The sequence below is a fragment of the Tiliqua scincoides genome, chromosome 4 (genome assembly GCF_035046505.1).
Source record: "Tiliqua scincoides isolate rTilSci1 chromosome 4, rTilSci1.hap2, whole genome shotgun sequence".
Lineage (NCBI taxonomy): Eukaryota > Metazoa > Chordata > Lepidosauria > Squamata > Scincidae > Tiliqua > Tiliqua scincoides.
The window spans coordinates 174,245,729-174,266,353 of NC_089824.1; the positions used below are offsets into that span (position 1 = coordinate 174,245,729).

Genomic DNA, 20,625 nt, shown 5'->3' on the forward strand with positions numbered 1-20,625 from the left:
CACACACAGACATACACAGAATCAACCAACCCACCCACCTACCTTTAAAAATGGCTTATTGTCTAGTTGAGCCTAACTCAAACTGACATGGCACACCTGCAGGCCATTTGTGGGCACACCAATGTGCCAAGGCACAGTGATTGAAAATTGCTGAGTTAGGTACTAGATAACAACTCCCTGGGTCTTGAATGCAGAATTTTTTGGTCTCTCTCCTTTTTCGTGATTGCTAGAAGCAGAATCTCCTGTTCTGAATGGGGATGAAAGCTATTAATCCCATTATGGCCTTCCTACGTGAGACTTCAATGTAAGAAGCTACAATGTTGGTTTCTAGGCAAGGAAAGGGAATTTGTCTATGGGCAAGTAGACAGAGCTAGAACGAATATACATAATTTAGTGTTTCCAGCATCCAGGACTGTGTTATTAATTAATTGTCATTGGTGGTAATTTTATTGTTGTTGTATTTTATATTTTTATGTCTTTTATGACTTTTAAATGTTGTTTGTCGCCTTGGATGCCCTTCGGGGAGAAAGGCAGATTACAAATCCAGTTAAAAATAATAATAATAATAATAATAATAATAATAATAATAATAATAATAATAATAATGTATTCATACTTCCATACATATGCAGCTTCATTTCTCCTTCTGTCTTTTTCATTTTTACCTAGGTGCAGAAGTCAATATGGGCAAGCTACTGCTGTTGGCAGGTGAACAAACTGAATTACTTTCTTCACCTTATTGTAGTTAATTCACTAGTAGCAGGCCAATCCTATCCTTTTTCATGGCCAGTGAAACACATGTTCCACAAGCGCATACCATTGCAAAAGCACCATAAAACAATTTGCGACTGTGTTACTAGCTTGCACACTGGTGGGAAGGCTGGGTGGGCTGTACCATTTTGCTGGTGCAAGTCTCTGTGGGCCCAGTTTGGGGGATCGAGACCAGGAAGGGTGATGGGATACTGGTGGCACTGATGCTGCTGATACTGCCCCCTTCCAGGCTGCATTCCGCACCCTTCCCTGGTCCTCCCCTCTCTGTTCCTCCTCCTCCCTCCCTCCCATCCTCTGCATGGACTTACTGGCACCAGCAGGTGCCGTCCTGCCACTGGTACGCAGACCTGGCTGCTTGCCTACGCTGAATAGCATGTTGCATTCTGAGACAGCTGTAAATGGCCTTACCTTAAGGAGGCCTCCGGATTGCCTCTCCCACCATTGGATGCAATGTGCTCTTCCATGTTATGGTTGCATCAGCAGAAATGGCAGGGGATAGGATTGGGGCATTAGTTTTACTTGGAAAGGCAAAGTCTCAAAAAGTTTGTCTTCATTTGAGATCTAGGAAGACTTTTATAAATACAGTTTGACAGCACCACCTATAGAAAATAATGAGTACCGCTTATTTAAAATAAAGAACAACAGCTCCAACTATTCCTCGTTTCAGGGTTGTGATTTGGCACCCTCAGAAGAAAATCTAATTAACGGTCTTATATAGCTGTCTGCATGTGTGTGTACAGAAGTCGGAGGGAAGACTGCGATTGCTGAGCAGACTGCCCTCCCACTGTGCATTTGACCTCCATATGTTGATTAGAACATGAGCATAGAGGCCTACATGACTGTCAACCCAGTCAACATAAGTGAGAATCACACAAGCAAGATACTGGAAAGTGGGGTGCAGTAGTCATGTGATTAAGAGCAAGAGAGTTCCTGCGATCTCTGTCATCTGGAGCAAGACAGGAATGGAACTGGGAAGGGTTGCTTTTTACAACTAGGACTGAGTCTAAGCTTAGTCATTCAGTCTTGTTTATCACCACAGCAAGTAGGAGGTACAGCTCAGTAAAGGAGCCCATCCTCCACCTCTGGAGAAGAGATATTGGTTAAGATTGTGACTCCTTTATATCCATGCCTGGTGTCGAAAATTCTCCTTTCGTTTACTTTCCAGGTTTTGTCACTTTGATGAATCTACAGCTTGGTATGAATATCTTCTTTTCTACTTGGTACTTGCAAATACCCTTGGTACTTGGCCCATGCCCTTGTGCCACCTGAATCCCCCAAATGCCATTTGCGCTTCACCTGGTGCTGAAGCACCGAGCAGATGGGAAGAGGTGATTTGGACCTTGCCAACTCCCTTCTTTTCCTTTACTTACCAAAAGCACAGCATGCTGCCTCCCTCCTTTACTTTGAATGAGCAGAAGTGGTGCATACTGGGAACCCAGCACACATAGCTTCTGTTCATTGGAAACAGAAGTGGAGCGGGACAGGGAGGCTGCACGCTGCATTTCTGGTAACTAAAGGGAGGGGAGAGGAGGAGAGGGCTTGCTATTTAAGCACTAGGAGGATGAGGAGAAGTAATTTGGAGCCATGGCAGTGGTTTTTGCTTCACCCTTCTTCCTCCCAGCAGGCTGCCACTGCTGCAATTCTCTTCTGGTTTGCTCTCAACAAGTCAGAAGAGCATCGGAGCCACCAGTGGAGTGGCAGGCAATGGGTATACCAGCTGCCACCTCTTCAAGGGTGTCACCCCACACAACTGTTTCAGGTTGCTTTGTGGACCCTACAGGTCAGACCTGAATGGGCAGGATGGAGACCAATGCTAAAAATCTCATCCCTCAGTCTAGTCCACAACTATGATTTTAATCATTTATCCAGGCAAAACTCATTCCATTTTCATCAAATGAGTTAGGGCACAATCCTATGCATGCCTACTCAGAAGTAAGTCCTATTGTGTCCAGTGGGGTTTACTCCCAGGAAAGTGTGTATAGGATTGCAGCCTTATTCTTCCTAGAGAAGACAGAAGATGCAACAAGCATTTCCAAGGCCCACCTTTACAGTTCCATAAGAACATAAGAACAGCCCCACTGGATCAGGCCATAGGCCCATCTAGTCCAGCTTCCTGTATCTCACAGCGGCCCACCAAATGCCCCAGGGAGCACACCAGATAACAAGAGACCGCATCCTGGTGCCCTCCCTTGCATCTGGCATTCTGACATAACCCATTTCTAAAATCAGGAGGTTGCGCATACACATCATGGCTTGTAACCCGTAATGGATTTTTCCTCCAGAAACTTGTCCAATCCCCTTTTAAAGGCATCTAGGTTAGACGCCAGCACCACATCCTGTGGCAAGGAGTTCCACAGACCGACCACATGCTGAGTAAAGAAATATTTTCTTTTGTCTGTCGTAACCCGCCCAACACTCAATTTTAGTGGATGTCCCCTGGTTCTGGTATTATGTGAGAGTGTAAAGAGCATCTCCCTATCCACTCTGTCCATCCCCTGCATAATTTTGTATGTCTCAATCATGTCCCCCCTCAGGCGTCTCTTTTCTAGGCTGAAGAGGCCCAAACGCCGTAGCCTTTCCTCATAAGGAAGGTGCCCCAGCCCCGTAAAGTGTGTCTTACATAAAGTGTGTCTTACACTTTATGTCCATCAAGTGTGTCTTACACATTCTATAGGGTATCATTTCCCACTTCTCCAAATATGGAAGAGAGCAGGCTCTATATCTTTTCCATTGTACTGATTTGATGCCTAGGGAAAAAAAGCCACTTGGATGGAAGGACATGGTGTGGAAAGCAATGTAATGCAATATTATTTCTTTCTAGTGTCACCTTCTGCCTTCTCTCTCTCACCAGGTTTTGCTGAGAAATATGTTGCGTGCTATTTCACTAACTGGGCTCAGTACAGGGAAGGATTCGCCAAGTATACACCTAAAGATATAAATCCGTTTCTGTGTACCCACATCATCTATTCCTTTGCCGGCTTGGAAAACTACCGAGTTGTCACCACGGAAGCAAATGATGACACATTTTACCAGCAAGTGAATGCCTTAAAGGGCATGTGAGTAATTTTCAAAATGATCATGTTCTTGCAGTAATGTTTGCTTCCAGGTACTGCCTCCCTCAGTGACAGCAGACCCCAGCCCCAAAGCAAAACTGAGAGGACTTCGCTGGGCCTCAAACCCAAAAGCCAAACAGGAAGTGCTTCACACAGTATGATTTTTGTAGGTGAACTAAGACCTTTAAAACACTTGCCTACTAATAGAAAGTGTGAATGTGACAAACAGAAGTTTGAAAACCTGTTTCATAAAGGCACACGCATGAGAGAGTTGGGACTGGCTGTGGCACTTGAATCTTGCAGAGAGTGCCTTTGATGGCAAACCTGTGTGACTTGCCATGTAAGATGTGAAATGGCTCTTCAGGGGGACCACAGGACAGTGGAGTGGGACTGGAGCGATCTTCACTGATTAAGGCTAAACCTAAACCTATAATCCTAAGCACACTTGGAGTAAGTACCATTGATCAAGACGGGACTAATTTTTGGGTAAACATGTATAAATGTTGGAATGATAGTTGTTGTCCTTCCCTGGTTCTATCATTGCCTGTGTATCGGGACCCTATACAGACACTAAAGCAATATGTAAGTGACATGCAGAGCAGGGGTCTCCAAACCCCGGCCCGGGGGCCAGATGTGGCCTGTGGCGAGGCTTTATCCAGCCCGTGGCCAGCCTCTGATCCCCTGAGAGTCTCTGGCCCAGTTGACCAAATACAACTGGAGTTGTGCTTGTGGGGTGGGGGGAATGGGGGTTCATTTAAGTGTGTGCTTTGGGCTGCATTGATGTTTGGAGAAATCTTGAACATTTGAGCCCATTTATTCATTCATCTAAGTTCCATCTCCAATGTATTTATTTAAATTTTATATTATATTTTTTTCCAGCCCTCAACACTATGCCAGATGTTTGATGTGGCCCTTAGACGGAAAAGTTTAGAGACCTCTGTGCTAGAGTCTTCATTGCTTTCAGTACACAAATTCATTTCTTTCGCCCCACTAGTGTCTCTGGTCAGCTTTTACCACTATTTATTTATTTATTTGTTTATTTATTTATTTGCATGCCCCCTTTCCTCTTAGAAATGAACAGCCCAATCCTATTGAGCCTATTTAGTTGAGTGGTTGAAAAATCAATGCAAGTTCCACTCAGGATGCATAATCTTTCCAAGGGTTGAATGCACTAAGCGCATAAATCTAGTGCCTGCAAATTTCTTGTGCAGGCACACCTCTAGCATACATTTGGTATGGAGGGTGGCAGAGTCTTAGATTAGAGATGAACTGCATCTTCTGATGTTATTTTTTTGTGTTAAGAGGACTGCAAATGTCTATTAAGATGGGCTAAATGCTTGTTTGGTTCCTGCAGAAAATGTGCTTCACCACCCAGGTTCTGCAGTTTGTGTGTATTTACAGTATGAGACATATGTACAATCCTTTTTCAGTAACACTTGTGTATGTGTCAAGACATGACACTTCTTATGTCAGTGAAAAATTGTTGTGACAATACCAGAGACATGCTGGAGCCATACAATTTTTGAGTATGAGTCTCCACCCTGTTGACTCAAGTTGCAAATGAGTCATAATGGGGGCCATCACAACTCATCCAGAGGTGTTTTTAGAGTCAGTTTGACTCAAGTCTGAGCCTTTTCAAAAGTTAGTCAAGCTGTGGAAGCTGCCAAAAAAAAAGTAAGCAAGCAAGCACACAAGACAGAGTCGAGTCTATTCGAGTCTTTTTATTTTTAGGGTTAAAACCACTGAGACAGTGCCCAAGTTTTTGACACATGTGACTTGAGTTCAAATGAGTCATGGAAAATGTGTTTTCTCAACTTGAGTCCAAGTCATCTGAGTTGCGGCCCATCCCTGCACAATACCAGTAAGGATGGAGAACCCTCGCGCCATCTTTGCTTTTCTACAGAGCTGCCATCAAACACAAGTACAGGGAAGGAACAATTACAGTCTTTCATATTCCACTCTAAAAGTCAAACTAGATGCTATGAGGAACACATGATGTGGTCTTTAGTTTTCTATTTTTTTTGAAACAGCATGCCAAGGGGACCTAAAACAGTGCAAAACAGTGGCAAGGTTTAGATCTTTGCCCCTGCCACAGTTTGCATCCCATTTGTGCCCCCACATGCTATTGTGAATGGGGGGAAGCCCATTTCTACTGAAAGCCAATGGAAGGGCCTTTCCCCAATAAAACAGTGCACAGGGAGGACTGTGATTGTGTGCGAACTGCAGTGTGAGCAAAAATCTAAAGCCCCAATCTCCTTCCACTCTTTGCACCATTTTTGTCCCCCTCAGGTGCACTCTTTTTAAATCCAAAAAAACAAACAGACAGGTTATGCGTATTGAGTAATGTGTGATTTGGTCTTTTTGTTCATTGTCACGGGAGACATTTTTTCTCCCCATGGTGGACAGAGCTGTTGAGATTCCAGACATCTGAAAGCACATTTTACTTGAACATTTTCTAAAGTTTGTTAGGTTTTTAAAACTGTGATGTATGCGTATAACTGAGATTGATATGAAGGTCTTGGATAGTTTTTTAGGCAGACAGGATTTCATTCAGTAGTTTTTAATATTACTTCACTAATATCTTTGTATATATTCAGATATATGTATGTATATTATATATACATATATTATATATATATACATATATACATATTATATACATACATGTTGGCAACCTTCAGTCTCGAAAGACTATGGTATCGCGCTCTGAAAGGTGGTTCTGGAACAGCGTCTAGTGTGGCTGAAAAGGCCGATTCGGGAGTGACAATCCCTTCCACACCGGGAGCAAGTGCAGTCTGTCCCTGGTCTGTCTCCCTGGCTATGGGCCTTCCTTCTTTGCCTCTTAGCCTCAGACTGTTGGCCAAGTGTCTCTTCAAACTGGGAAAGGCCATGCTGCACAGCCTGCCTCCAAGCGGGCTGCTCAGAGGCCAGGGTTTCCCACTTGTTGAGGTCATACATGTATGTATATAATAAATAAATAAATATTATTTATTATATATATTATATAATAATAATAATAATAATAATAATAATAATAATAATAATAATAATAAAATATATATTTCCCCCTTTTTTTTTGTTTTTTAGAAATAAGAATCTGAAGACGATGCTGGCTGTTGGAGGAGGAAACTTTGGTAGCCAGAAGTAAGGTTTTTCTTCTTGTTCCGCTCATAGGAAGAGGCAGTGTCTGGGTTATATTTTTCTAAGGGCGCAATCCCTGGGGTAGGCCAGTACAAGTCACTTACAAATTACTTGTCACTTACAAATATACTGTAAGGCACATTTGTGTTGACTGAAGAGTTAGGGAGACCAGTGCAAGGAGTTGCACTGGCCTCACCACACCAGATCCAGGCCCAGCACGGTAAGATTGCGTCAGCTGAGCTCAGCTGATGCAGGGGTTGGGGGTGTGTGGGGAGGGCGGGGAGGAGGTAGGAAGGCAGCAGGAGGGGGGTGTTCTGGGGTGTGGGGAGGGCAGGTGGTGGGCGTTCCTAGGGGCAGGCGGGTGGGGAGTGGGAGGCGGGGCCAGGACCCGGCACTTATGCCGGAGCCTAGCCCTGTTCCCTGCACAGTGTGGAGCGGCTCCAGGCCGCTCCGCTCGAATCTGGACCACCTCCTGAGGTGGCGCAGTTTCTGAGTAGACCCATTGGGGTGCTTTAGCTCTCTCTGGGGTAAGGGGGAAAGTTTCCCCTTGCCTCAGGCTGTGCCAGAGTTGGCCCTAAACTTGTGCTGGATGCCGCGCAAGCCTGCTGGCCTGCCTGCTCCAACGCAAGTTGGGATTGGGCTGTAAATAAGTTAACTGGGATGCCCAACCTGAGGCATTTTAGAGGAGATTGAATTTCACATGGTGGGTATTTGACACTTTCTGGAAATTAATCAGTAAGGGCACATAGCATGAGTATTTTGTCATAGGAATAAAACTCCATAGATAGTGAGATTGGGAAGAATTTAAATTAGTCTCCCACCATTGACATCAGAGCTCTGTGACTTTAAACCAGTTGATTATGATGCAAAATAGGAATGAAGCTGCTGGTCAAGAAAATTAAAAATGCAAAGGTCGAAAGAATTTATCTCTTCCAGGTTCTCTGCCTTGGTTTCCTCTGAAGCTAATCGCCAAATTTTCATTCAGTCAGCGGTACATTTTCTCCGCAACCATAATTTTGATGGTTTAGACCTGGATTGGGAATATCCTACTACCAAAGGTAGCCCCCCTGAGGATAAGCATCGTTTCACCCTCTTGATTCAGGTGAGAATCTACAAATAGGTTTTTAGTTAAGGTTTGTAAAAGGGTTTTGAGATCCCTAGGAGATTTCATGGACTTTATTATTATTATGGACTTATTATTATTATGGACATTATTATTATTATTATGGACTTAATAATAATAATAATAATAATAATAATAATAATAATAATAATAGGACTTGTAATTTGCCTTTCTCCCTGAAGGGCACGCAAGACGGTGCTTGTTTGAGGTTAAATTATGAAAAATCTTGAGAAGAATGCAGTGAAGGGTTATAGTAGGTTGATTTCTATTGCAAAATAAGGCCTAATGTTCCATCTAGAGCGGGATCAGCTGAATCTAGCCTGCCTACGAATGTTATCTGGCCTGCAGTCCTGAGGACATCACTGACTGAGAGATGGCACTCTTACCCAGGAGGTGGCAGTGGCACCTGGATTCTGTGAGGCTGGAGGTGGGACTCTGGCATGCAGATCCCACAACTCTTGAGTCACACTGGGACTCAGCTTGCAGCAAATCAGGTAGGAGGTTTGGGCCTCCCGGAGCGTAACATGGAGCTCAGCAACCTGGAAGTTCAGCAATGATGTGATGACGTCAAACATCTGGACATCACTGCTGAACATCAGGTTCCCTAGCAACTAGCAGGAGCTACAGCAATAATTAGGCCATATGTACCCAATTACATTCTCCAGCACAATAATCATGCGGTGAAATAGGTAAGCATATGCCTCTGTAATGTAGGCCCCAATCTTATTGTGACCTTGTGCTTCTGGAACTAGTGTTGCCAGGCCTCTGTGGTCAATGGCAAGAGGCACAATATGTGTGGCAGCTGCTCCGGGAGGCTGCACAGGTGCTGGTAAGTTGGCAGTGGGGGCAGGGATGGCAGTTTCAGGGGCTTTCCGGAGTGGGGAGGAGGGAGGGTAGGGGGCAGAGAGTGGGTCCGAGGGGGAGGATTTTGGTGGCAATTGCGCATGCCAGATCCTATCCCCCATATTTCAGCCCACCCCACCTTCTTTCTTTGAACTTATGCCAGTCACATAGCATGTGTGGGTCTGAGGAGACCCATAGGCACCAGGAGGCCTGTGCAGAAGTAAGCAAAAACTACTTACCTCTGGCAGGTCTCCTGATTGCCCCCCCCCCCCCAATCATTGGATGCAGCACATGCTCCACCAGCACAGTTGCATCAGCATCAATGGTGGGGGATAGGATTGGGCATGTAGATCTTTATTATGATTTGCAAGTGTGGAAATTTTCATCCTGGAAAAGGCCTGTTTTGCTTTCAGAAATCTGTCCTTTTGCACATAAGTAATGCCACTGCTGTTTACCTCTTAAGGAACTGATTGCTGCTTTTCATGCTGAAAGCCAACGAACAGGACGTCCACGATTGCTGCTTTCTGCAGCAGTGTCTGCCTCCAAAAACATCATAGATGCTGCGTATGAAGTTGATGCCATTGGAAAGTAAGTCACATCATTTCTGCTAAGTGACCCACACTGGAGCAATGTGGTACTAGCTCAGAGTTATCAACTGATGAGTTACAAATTGCTGTCAAGCTTGAGAGGTAGCCATTCAAGTGGAATACTGTTCCCTACCCCCATACTTACTGTCTAATCTCTGAGGAGTGAAAACCCCCAAGCAGTGAACGGATTAGGTAGACTCGTCAGTCATCTGTACTGCAGGCTTTACATAAAAGAGTTCCATTTAGGCCTCGTTCAACCATGTTTTCAAAAACCCTCATTCTGGTGGCACAGCATGCTTTACAGCTGTCACAAAAGGTGACACAGCATTCAGCATGGCCAGGCCACCTCTGCAAGTGGTGAACAGTCATGGCTGCATGCCAGCAGCTTGCCAAGCAGCTTGCCAAGGCGCACTGGTGCCAGTGAGTTGGTGAGAGCAGGTGCAGAGTCAAGGAGGCCCATGTTAGGCTGCCCAGCTTGCGGGGGTGGAGGGGTGGGGGGTGGTTCAGGATGCTGCAGCCGATGCTGCCACCATCTCAACCCCCTCACGGACCTGATCTGCCCTTCCATCCACCCTTCCTCTACCCCATTCAGTCCACTCCCTGCCTCCTCCCCCACCCCGAAAACACTCACCTCTGGCTTGTGCTGCAGGACCACTGGCGGGCCATCCTCTTGGCTCTGAGACATAGTGCCTATTGGCAGTGAGTCTCAGCATTGGAACTCCCTCCTTTCCCGGTGCCATGAACGTGCTTTCTGGAATGTTTGTGACACCAGAGCCAGTGGTACACACGTGCCGCCGGCTTCAGGATTGGGTTCTTAGTATTGGATTGCTTGTGCACAATCCTGTCCCCCACCATCTACTCCCAAGCTATCGTGCCAACAGAGCACACATATATAATTATGGGGGGAGGCAATGAGATAGTAAAAATATTTATGTAGGCCACCTGGTCGCCAATGAATCTTCTTGGACCCACATCAGTTATTTTGCTGGTATAAATCCAAGGAGAGGAAGGGGATGGGTCTGGATCCGGAAAGGGGAATAGAATCAGGTGTGCACGATTGCTGCTGAGATCCACCCTTCCTGCCTTCAAACCACCACCCCCAATTTGGCCCACTCACCACCCTTATCCTCCCTTGAACTGCCTCCTCCACCACCTTATCTGCTCCAGTGCAGAATCCAGCAGATGGGGGTCTCTGCTGTTGTGAGATCTGCTGTCATAAATAGCCCTTAGTATTGAGCCTTTAGTAACTCAGACTTCCTTGTTTGTCCTCCTTAGAGATTTTGGCTGTTCTTACACAGAGTTAACCCCTGCTAACTGGTTAAGAGGCACTTTTTCAAGTGGGTGCTCCTCTTTTATTTAGCAGGGGGAGAGTAACTGGCCCACCTCACCCCAGCAGTGTCTTTTCAAGTGGCTGTCTGCTTGTGTTGCATCTTTTTAGATTGTGAGCCCTTTTGGGACAGGGAGCCATTAGATATTTGATTTTCTCTGTAAACCGCTTTGTGAACTTTTTGTTGAAATGCGGTATATAAATACTGTTGTTGTTGTTGTTCTTAATGTTTGAGAGAAGAAATTGTTCCTTACTCTTGGCATTCATTTTATTTTCATTCAGGTCTCTTGATTTTATCAATGTGATGACCTATGACTTCCATGGAAGTTGGGCACCTGAAACAGGACACAACAGCCCCCTGTATAAGGGTTTGCCATCATATGACACAGTTCCCTACTTCAACTGTGTAAGAATAAACCGCAAAATAGGATCAAACATGCAAACTCCGGTGGTAACATCTTCACTGGATTCAGTGAGAACTGGATCAAGCCCAAAAATATGGAGGTTGACCCGACCAATGAGTCTCAAACTGCACCCCTTTTGTGAAGTTTTATGATATTTTTGTGTGCATTTTTTGGTATCCCAAAGGTACCTGGGCAAGCAGTGCCTGAGCAGAAGAAGGGAAAATGGGAGAAACTCAGAATCACCCTCCTAAAGCTGCTTTTCATCCTCAGGTGGAAAAATGCAGGAGAGATATAGTGGCCTTGTATTTGGCACTCTGAGGGGAAGGGCATTTTTTGGGGGGGGGGGGGAGGGGGTTATTTTATGCTGAAAAAGAACCAGAGAGGAAAGAGTTAAGCAATCTCTCTCTTGCTCTTGCTCATTCCATCTCTCTCCCATCTCATCTTGCAGCTTGCCTAGGCTGCTTTTGGTTAAATCCAGAGAGGAAAGAATCATGTAACTCCACATAACATGAGTGTGACAGTTACCTAATCCATTTGTGTTGTATGCTGCAGGATTTTGCCATGAAATACTGGAAGGAAAAGGGAGCCCCAGTGGAGAAACTTCTTATGGGATTCCCAACATATGGACGAACGTTCACACTTTCCAATGGGGAAACTGGAGTTGGTGCTCCCGCATCTGGTGGAGGTGCCCCTGGACTCTACACAAAAACTTCTGGTATCCTGGCATATTTTGAGGTAAATGTCTCTAAGGCATTTTATTACAAACACATAGCAAGACAGCAAAAAGCAGAGAAAAACTGTGACAGAATGTAGTGTTGCCCTGGGGAGATATGGGTTCAGATTTCCATAGCCATGAAACGGACTGAGTGACCTTGGGTAAATTATTCTGTCTCAACCTACCTCCTCACAGGTTGTTGTGAGGATAAAATGGAATAGCCCCATGTATGCTGCTTTGAGCTACCAGAAGGAAGGGCAGACTTCCAAGGCATAACTAATAAAATAAGTCTTTGCCTGAAAACTGTTCTGAAAGTGTAAACCATATGATTACTGTAAGCCTTAGCATGCTTCTTCAGAAGTAAATTCCACTGAGTTTACTGGCACCTACTTCCAAGTAAATGTGCATAGAACTACAGCCTGAGTATTTAGTCTTGTACAATTCTTTTTTACTTTGCACAATGGAGATTTATTCTTAGAAACAGGGCTTTAGGCAATGCCTACAGCCCACAAAATAATGGAATAGTAATTAAATAATCCTTGATTTCAATGGGGGAACTGGGGATGAAATACTTTTAGAATGACCACCTTGGATTTTTTTCTCTTTTACTTTCTGATCTTTGTCTAAAGTTGGATCCCTATCATTGACAGGTGTGCGAATTTTTGCCAGGAGCTACCAAGTCATGGATTGAAGCACAGAAGGTCCCCTATGCTTTCAAAAATCGAGACTGGGTTGGATACGATGATGAAGAGAGTTTTAAGTTAAAAGTGTGTCCCTGTCATTCTCATGTTACAATTTATTATATCCCATGAGTATGAAGATCCTTTATTACTTGACAGTGTTTCTACTAAATTGCATGGTGGCATGGCCGCACACTTCCCAGCTGAACTCCACACAGTGTTGAGCACAGCAATCCAGATGTTTGGTGATGATGTCAACACATCATTGCTGAATGTCTGGAGGCTGAATCATGATTTGATGCCATGCGGCTGCTGAAGGGTTCTGCACTCTGGCATGGACTTCTTAGAGGGAAGGGTGTTTGGCGATAGCTCCAGCTTCTAACCAGATTTACTGAGTCATGCTCCTAAGTAGTGCAAATTGATTTCGCCCCATAGCACGGAATCAAATGACTCAATTGCATCAGCAGAGGAGCTATAAGCTGCACAAGAATAGGCGTGTTCATATGACGCAATTGGCTATGGGTGAATTGCTTGTTTGATCATCGTTTCAGAAAAAGTTATACACCTTCCTTAAGCAGAAGTAGCAGCAAAAGTTCATTCTAATATTACCCAATTAGCAGTTCTGCATGCTTCTTAGCCATCTACAATAGCTCCTACAAAGAGAAGAAAGAGGATCTTAATAATTCCATTGGAAGTTAACATTCTAGTCTAGATACATGTAAAATGTATTCTATTCCTGAACCACAGCATATTGGCTCACCTGCATTATGTTTTCTCTTGAATGTAAATTTTTAGTTCTCCTAGGACAGAGAACATGGGTTGAATAGTAAACACTGGGTAAATATTAAATACTTTTAGACCATGTACAATGATGTGCTCTGCTGGTTTGTTTTTCCTTTGTAGGCTGATTTCTTGAAGAGGGAGAACTATGGTGGAGCCATGGTTTGGACTCTTGACATGGATGACTTCTCTGGGAACTTCTGTAACCAAGGGCGTAATGCTCTTATTAGTAAACTAAAGGGTTACCTAGGAAACTGAGGTAATGGCAGTTTAGAGTCAAGATGGTAGTAGGGCTAGTGCAGGGGTGTCAAACATAAGGCCTGGGGTCCAGATGCGGCCTGTGGAAGCTTTTTATCCAGCCCTCAGGCTCTCAGCTGCTGAGAAGTGCTGAGGTATTACTGCTCTAAAGGCAGCCCACATGAAAATTGGGCTCTCCCATATCTTGAAATATGATCAAGATTTGGGTATTTTCTCTTCTGTCATTTGCAGTTAATGAGTTCCTAAGTGAAAAAAGTGTTTATTTTTGGTTATGATCTGTTTAATGACATCACTTCCTGCCTAATGACATCACTTCCAGCCCTCAACAGGCATTATGAATGCTGTTTGGTCCTCGGTATGAAACAAGTTTGACACCCCTGGGCTAGTGTATCAAAAAAGCATTAATCCGGCATTCATGCCCAGTGAAACTAGAGTCTAAATACATGAGTCTAGCCCCCTATTTTCTGAACCTTTCCAGAAATTTTGAGATTTCTGATTTGAGATTTTTGAGATTTGAGAATTCTGAACCTTTCCAAATTTTGAGATTAGTCTGTAATGGATTGATATGAAAGACCATGCGACAAAGCTGCATTTTACAAATTATTGTTTATTAAAATATTTATAACGTGCCTCTCCATTGCGGTTGCCTGAGGTATTTCATAACATGAGCTAAAACAAGGCAAAGAACAAAAAAAAAAGTGAAATTAAGATAGCAGTAGATAATCCAGCTGAAGGTGGTAGTAAAAGATCAAATCAAAAACTCAGTCCCATTAAATCATCAGAATTCAACAAAGGACTTTCTTCAGAAATGATCTCACAACCATCTTGTTCAAGGCAGCTGGGACCAGCTTGTATGAATGGGTCTGATTTATTAAAAACGTACAATAGAGGCTTTTATTTTCAATTTTTTTAAGCCAATAGCACCACTGTTAATCCTTCCCCTATGCTACCACTGGCCAATATTACAAAACAAAACTCTTTAAAATGGATATAATCAGAGAGAGAGAAGGGGAGGCAGAAGGAACAGAGGATAGCCACAAGCTGTTCAGGCTACAATTTTATACAGACTTTTCCGGGAGTAAGTCCTATTGAACACTATGAGACTTACTTCTAAGTAGACCTAACTAGGACTGCACTGTCAATCACTTGAATAGCTGGGTCTGTTCTCAATAGCTGGGTCTTTCTCAAGTCCCTATAGTTTATGGGCATATTGTAATACAGAGCAAAATGTTGAAGGATTATTTGTTGTTGTGGATGGTGGTGCAGCACATATTTCTGATAATGATTTTTTTTTTTTTTAATTACAGAACTTCACAAATCTTGCCAAAGGAGTGCAATGTGCTACAAAAGAAAGATGGGATCATATCAGGTGTCCTCATTTGCAAAGGCTTCACATGAATTTCAAACTTGGATCTGAATTCAGGACACATCCACAACTGTGGCCACAAATATAATCTACAAAGCTGGCAAGCAAATGTATATACAGCTACAACCAATGAGAATGTGATCATTTAGATTTGAACTGTCCATCATGAGTCAATCTGTACAAGTAATGAGTTTTCATCTGAGTCAGCTACATACCTTCATTTTCTCGCTTTTCTGTTAAATCAATTCTCAATGTTGAGAGGTATATACAGAATTTGGAATGCACTTTGGCAGCTCTGAATTATTGTATTTTGAAGAATGAAAGAGAATCATATAAAAAAAATGCCCTTCCACTATGAATAAATTCAATCTATAGCATAATACCATTGGCAATGAAGTTACTGTACTTCTTTAATTTTATTATTTTAACTTGAAAGAAAAGCTGACCAGCTTGATTAGGTGACTTTCCTCTAGCTATTTCCCCCCCCCCCCTTGTTAAAAAGTAAGTTTATAAAAAGCAATGACAGGTAGCTTCAACTCTGCTTTCCAGCCCTGGGCCCCAGAAGGCCTTATAAAGGCCTAAAACATCACTTCTGGTTTTTGGGGGAAAAACTGGAAATGACTTTCTAAGGCCTCCTGAAGGTTTTAGAAGGTGTTCTGCAGTATGCAGCCTCCACAGGCCTCAGAACACCATCTGGAGGTGATGGGAGCACAGCGCCTGTCACCTCTGGAGAATTAAAGGTGCTGAGACCAATAAATTTGTTTATCGGATAACATGGGACTACTGTACTTGTGGGAGGGAGAGAGAGAAGGAATTGTTATGAGGCTCAGTAACAAGGAGGAAGGAGAGACTACCAATCCTATTCTGGCGGGCAGGTTTTGAGTACAGTGTCTAAGCAGCAAGGGAGGGATTACATGATTCCAGGTTCCAGTAGAGAAAAATGGGGGGGGGGGGGAGGTTCTTTGTAGAGAAGAGACCCTCAAAATGCACAGCATGATGGGTACTTTGGCAAATGGCAAGGTGAAGAAAATGCTCAGCAGCATGGACACTTCAGGATGGTGACCTAAAATGGAGGAGGTTTCTACTGGGAGAGAAACCTTAAAGTGCAGCATACACATTTCTGTTGGGGAAAGAGATGACCCAAAATGGAGAAGACTTCTACAGAAAAAGAAGCCTCAAAGCACAGCATGGATACTTCCAGAGGGTTTAGAAGCACAAAATTCTGTTTTCAGAGCACGGGCAGTTTTAGGACTTTCCTTTATGTAAAGGAAACAAAAGCATTTCTGGGTGGTTAAAAGAGATTGGAGTATCTCTTTATGTATGCAGCGTAAGTTTCCTCTCCTTCTAGGAGTGCGCAAAGTTTGATTGCTTCTGAATTGGAGAAGTTGCACTCAGGTTCTGGTCACTGATGGGAGAGACTTCTTGGCATAGGAATTTGGAAAGATTGTCAGTGTCCTTGAGGCAAGGCTGAAGAAAGCTATAAACACAAACACTTTATAGTTTAGCTACGCTATAGGTGGTTATGGCTAAAATGTTCAATTAAACAAATTATTAGTGTAAAATTCCATGTTCACATGCTTGGCAGCTATAGGAAAAAATGGATCTCATTTTGTTCCTCTGTCTGCTTCAAGCAGGTTAGCAAATTGGCTGTTATCTAAAGGAATGTGACAGCCTGCTGGAGAGATGTTTCCTCTGAAGGAATTAGGGAGGGAAATACCCCCTTTTGCTTATAACTACAAAGTTGCCAGAGAGCACCCAAGTCGTTTATAAGTGAATCAGTTTAAAACAAATACTTAATAACGTTAATGCAATGGGTGAATTAGTTAAGTAAGAAACAAGGGAAATGTTATATTTAGCATGCCCACAAACAAACAGGCTTGGATTCATGTTTGCCCCCTCTGAAGACGTTTAAAAAAGCAAAGTTGAAGGCAAGAGCCATAAATCAGGAGATGGTTTATTGCTAAGCAATAAAAGCATCAGCAAAAGAGTCTGGAATTACCCGCTATCAGGCTAACTGTCAGACTGATGGATGCAGCTAGGCTGAACAGAGTAGGTTTATTTTAAAATCACACTTTCAAACTTGAATGCCAGCTTCTGAATAAGAGCAATTCAGCTTCTAAATAAAGAGCAATTTAGAGATTAAACAAGCTTTCTGTAGAACCAAAATATGCACTGGAAAAACTATCAGGAAGAGTCTTGTATATGCATTCTACCAAAAGGCAACATCATGGTGTGTGTGACTGCATTTAGGCTGCCAACAGGCTACTGTGTACTCTTAAATGTGTCATGACAAGTGCCTAGAGTTGTAAATAACAGAAGGGGAATGTCACTGGCAAATTGTCAAAGCCTCACACCCAAAGGTTTATAGAAATGCCAAATGAATCATGAAAGTCAGCATGTATGTTAATATTCTTCACTGCCTTAATGGTTAGAGAATACAATTAATAATATAAATGAAGGAGTGAATCTTAGCTGTTAAAATAGTTCTGTTAAAATTAGTTTAATTAAAGCATGAAAAACACAGAATATTGGAATGTAGTAAAAGACTTAAGTCTCAGATGTATCCCTATAGCCTTGAAAATGCAGATGCCAGCCTGGAGTTAATTAAGAGTTTGACAGGGAGACTCTAAAGAAGTTACAGTTTACAGATAAGACCTTTATCTAAGCAAAAAGCATATTCAACCCTATATCATGCCTGTCAACTAGATAAGGAGCAACACCATTAGGGAGTGATCAGACAATTTATGTCTTTCCCCTGTCGCCAAGAAGCAGATAGTTGGGTTCAGAAGCAGTTTACAGTCTATCTTGTCTGACAGATAGAGATGGAGCTTAGTAGAGACAAACACCTACAAATCAGCTGGACAAGAACCGATAAGCAAGAGCACCTGGAAAGTATCATTAGAAGCCCTAATTAACAAAGAGCATTCCAGAGAGACTGTCTGAACTCTAAAAGTTAACAGAGAAAGCAGGCTTTAGCAACAGAAAGAAAGTTGCTAAAAATCCTTGTTCCTCTTAGAAAATCCTTGTTTAAAGGAAGAATTTGGATTGTTTGGTATCAAACTGAGTTAATACACATACTGAGAACGATAGAAAACTAAAGGTTAGATTATAGAGAATCTGTATTGTTTGATAAAGAAGAATTCAAAATAGTCCTGTAATAAATGGATAAACAGTGCTATCTACTGGTTGTTGGAAACCATGTTGTAACCTGAGACTAACCAATCAAATGCTTGCAAACTGTAGCCAATCCCAAGAAAGGCTCCATTTCTAATGTAATGAACACCCTTAGCCAATGACAGTGAGATTTTTCAAACAAAGAAACCAGAAACTATTTAAGCAAGAGACGCACATTGAAATATTGCTATTCTCTGGAGGGCAATGAGAGTCACCACACAGCTCTCACTGCTCTCATCACTTTGAACAAAGGAGAGGCCTGTAGCTGGCAATGAAATAAAGCTTGCAGCCGATCATCATTCTTGCCTACCAAGTTTGTTTTCAACTTTAAGTTTGTTTTCAACTTTACTTTTAAAGTTTGTTTTTGAAGTTTGCTGCGGACTTTGCATTTCACCTCGCAACGGCCACTGAGGAATTTGAAACTTAATTTATTTTGCAGCAGGACTTGCGCTTACAGCAAAGATCTATAAAGATGAAGCACCCAAAACTGCAGGACCCTGGGTGAGGCTGGAGGGAAAGGAGCCATACAGATAACCTGTAGTGATATAGCTTTCCTTCTTCCTGATGGCCCTTAATTAACATGACCTCTCCTAAGAGTTCAGTATGACATGACTCTCTTGCAGGGCAAAGTCCTGCTTGGCTCTCAGAAATGCCAGCCAGAAACCATGATGGCGTTGGGCTAGGCTGTAGAAATGTGGGGAAAAAGAGGAAGTTTATAGCATGACCCAGGGCCAATCCGTATGGCAGCAAAATGGGGTCACCAGCAGAAAATGGTGATTTCTGCATATTCCAAGTATGCAGATTTTATTCTTTTAAAAAGGGGGGGGGGTAACAAATTGGCAAGACTGAGGGTTGTGCATGCACATTGTCCTCTTGCTACCATAGGTGCCTGGCAGCACAAGAGTAGTGCACAAGCACAAGCTCTTCATGCTGAAGGGCTGTTAGGCTGAAGGAGGCAAGTCAGCCTGCCACTTGCTTCACTTCAGGTTAGGGCCTAATGGAGGAAAGGAGGATGTCTGCCTGACAGCATCTTTGGGCATGGAAGTTCCATTTAGCAATTGCATTGTGGTTCTCTCAGTACTACTGGAGGCATTGTTGTAATTAAGGAGCTTCTTAAGAGTCCCTTTCTAGAGTGGAAAGATCTGGTAGTGGTGGCAGAAGCCAAGGAAAGATTATAACCAAATACTGAATCTGCCTAGACTAGAGGAAACTCCCAGCTGTCTTGTCCTTCTGTTCTACTTTCAGTCAGAATCTCCCATCTCTTTATCTGCTATCAAATTTTTGCCCTCATTGTGTGCTGTTAATGCAGCCTTTAAAATATATGCATTGAGGAGTGGCTAGCAGAGAGAGCGTTGAAGACTTTAGGAATCTTATAATCTCAAGATAATTTGTGTGGATGCTTATTTATTTATTTGTGTGTTTGTTTGTTTATCTCATTTTTATACCTTACGCATATATGCATGCACACTTGAGTCAATTCTTGGCACAGTGCACATGCAAGTTATAAACTATTGATTGCCTAGTTTCTAAAAACACATCTTCTGCATGTTATCACAATCCTGCAAAGCATGCTACAGAAACGTATGGGGAAGAATGCCTTGCTGTAGAAGAGGCAACCTTCCCCTGGAGGTTGGTCATTCTGCCATACGCTCCTTTTAACATGTGCTTCCTTGTGGAGACAGAGAGGAAATGTATCACTTTGAGAGAGGAGGTCTGGAGAATATCCTCATTTGGAATAGCTACTGTGATGAAACTGACAAGAACTCAAAAAGACTCTGCAACCTGGAGGTGAAGACAAAGACAGGAACTTGGTTGTTGCACTTTCCTTGCTAGCCATGGAATCTTTGGTTGGGATTCCTGCATTTCAGATAATGTTTCTACGTCTCTTTCTTACACAAGGAAATGTCACAATCCTGATACAAAACTTGTGCCTCATCTACAAAGTATTTTTTTGTTTGTTTCAGGACTATTGTTTTATGCATGTGCAAACTTAAGCAAGGGCAATTAATTGAATCATGGGTTGATACTTACAGGGCAAGGTTGCAATTCATAGTTACCAGAAAGTAAGTGCCACTGAAAAAAGTTCAGATATATATATACAAATAAACTCACACAGTTGTACCCCCCCCCCCCAAAACCCATAAACACAAGTAAGCTTGAGGAAAAGGCACTTTCTATCCCCTCCTTCACTGCTATCCCCCCCCCCCCCAAAGGCACTTGTGAGGGTACCCTCAGAAACCAAATGCGATGTGGTGAGAGGGCTGCAGGGGGAGAGAGAATCTGCTGAAATTGGGTGGAGGCACCTTCCTTGCACATGTGGTTGTTCGGATACATCCCATAGAATCAGGATGTAAGGGAACCATAATTAGGTGACAGTCCTAACGGAATCAATGACGTGCTATG

The 20,625-nt window shown here is 43.0% G+C and overlaps 1 protein-coding gene across 1 annotated transcript; it reads left to right on the forward strand.

Moving 5' to 3' along the window:
* The first annotated feature begins 1,588 nt into the window (after window positions 1-1,588).
* On the forward strand, window positions 1,589-13,682 carry LOC136648536 (chitotriosidase-1-like). Its single transcript, XM_066624652.1, has 9 exons — window positions 1,589-1,631; window positions 3,623-3,827; window positions 6,912-6,968; window positions 7,902-8,067; window positions 9,395-9,519; window positions 11,128-11,251; window positions 11,802-11,984; window positions 12,615-12,731; window positions 13,548-13,682. The coding sequence occupies exons 1-9, from the start codon at window positions 1,589-1,591 to the stop codon at window positions 13,680-13,682; spliced, it is 1,155 nt and encodes a 384-aa protein (XP_066480749.1).
* The last annotated feature ends 6,943 nt before the right edge of the window (window positions 13,683-20,625 follow it).